The 1,500-nt window shown below is 41.3% G+C and overlaps 1 protein-coding gene across 1 annotated transcript in view; it reads right to left on the bottom strand.

The window, feature by feature from the left end:
• Positions 1–375: 375 nt before the first annotated feature.
• hmx2 (H6 family homeobox 2) overlaps positions 376–1,500 on the bottom strand; it is a 2,243-nt gene continuing 1,118 nt past the window's right edge. Inside the window, exon 2 of the mRNA XM_034898998.1 lies at positions 376–1,407. Within this exon, the coding sequence (XP_034754889.1) occupies positions 860–1,407 (548 nt within the window). The 3' untranslated portion in view covers positions 376–859. The remainder of the gene's footprint in view (positions 1,408–1,500) is intronic.

Below are 1,500 nucleotides of genomic sequence, written 5' to 3'. Positions count from 1 at the left end.
AATGTAAACTATGATATATACAGTAATGTCATTTTTGTTAATTCACGCCAGTGTTTTCTAGTTTTTTTCCTCACACAGGTGTTCTTTGTGTGAAGCACCTTTAATAAAACCCTCCAGGGGATAATTACTGCAGCTCCACAACAAAAAATCCACTTTAATTTTATCACATTGGTTATTAAGAAAGTGTGATCACAGTTTGTGATCTGTTTGTATGCTCTTCAGGGGACAACAAGTGTCACTGTAGCTAAGTAGAATCAACAATAACTGATCACATTTAAGTGTTTGCCTTCTGTGTTAAAAAAAACTGCATAAGTTGAGTTAACAAACATAAGTACACATAATAATAAAATAAATAAAAGTCAAGCAAGCCCAACGTTCACTGAAATAGAAAATTTATTGAATGAGAAGGCTATTATTGAAGGTCTAAATTACAATAGAAACAATGATGTTTTTCCTTAAATGGAATAATAGTTTTTTCCTGACAGGTGAAATACAATGACTGATGCTTTGCAGTATGTGTGAAAAACCAATTATGAACTAAAAACTGTGTTAACACATATTTTGCGGAATCCATTTTTTTTCTTGAATGAGATATGAATGTTATACTTCACTATGTTGTCAGTTAGAGGAGACGGAAAATAAAAGTACAAAAATGATTGGTATTAATTATACACATGGTGTATTTTATACATTTAGGGAAGCTTGATTGCTTTCTTGTGAGACGTACAGTTGCTGCATAATAAAAATGTCTTCAACAAATAAAATGATACAATTAATATACAGGGGTTATGTGGAGACACTTGTAAGAATGCTGCATTGTTTTGTAATGCGTTTTTACGTGGAAATACAGCAGAGTCAATCAGTACTCAATCTTGTTATACAGGTTGTATAAAGGTAACGCTGGCAGGTTGCTCCCCGGGTAATAAAGGGGCGTTGGAAAGGCGATAGACCGGGGAACCGGAACACGCAGTAAGGAGTTATCTCTGAAAACCAGCGGCATCCCCACTAGTGTCTGTGCGGAGGCGTGGGCCATGTTGGCCGCCTCCAGTTCAGCTGATAGCTGCCGTTTCCATTTGTTTCTCCTGTTCTGAAACCACGTCTTGACCTGAGTCTCCGTCAGCTGCAGGCTGGAGGCTAAGCAGGCCCGCTCCGAGCTGCTCAGGTACCGCTTCATGTCGAAGGTGGACTCCAGCTGGTACACCTGACTCCGGGAGAAAACCGTGCGCGTCTTCTTCTTGGTTGAGTTGCCCTGCTTGTCCGCACCGTCTGTCTGTCGATCCTCAGACAGAGGTGACATTTGATGGCACGGTCTCTCCTGCTCCTCCTTATAATCCTGCAGCATAGGCTGTGGCAGGTGCGGCCGCCGCGCGAGCCCGTCACTCCCAGATAGAAGTCCTTTAGCGGGACCTACGCGCGAGCAGGAAGATGAGAGGAAAAGGGTGGTGAATATCATAACCGACTACAACATCTATGTTGTAAAACATGCGACTGAAAAAAAAT

The sequence above is a fragment of the Etheostoma cragini genome, chromosome 17, assembly GCF_013103735.1.
Source record: "Etheostoma cragini isolate CJK2018 chromosome 17, CSU_Ecrag_1.0, whole genome shotgun sequence".
In the NCBI taxonomy this organism is placed as follows: domain Eukaryota; kingdom Metazoa; phylum Chordata; class Actinopteri; order Perciformes; family Percidae; genus Etheostoma; species Etheostoma cragini.
This window is presented reverse-complemented; position numbering and strand designations above follow the sequence as displayed.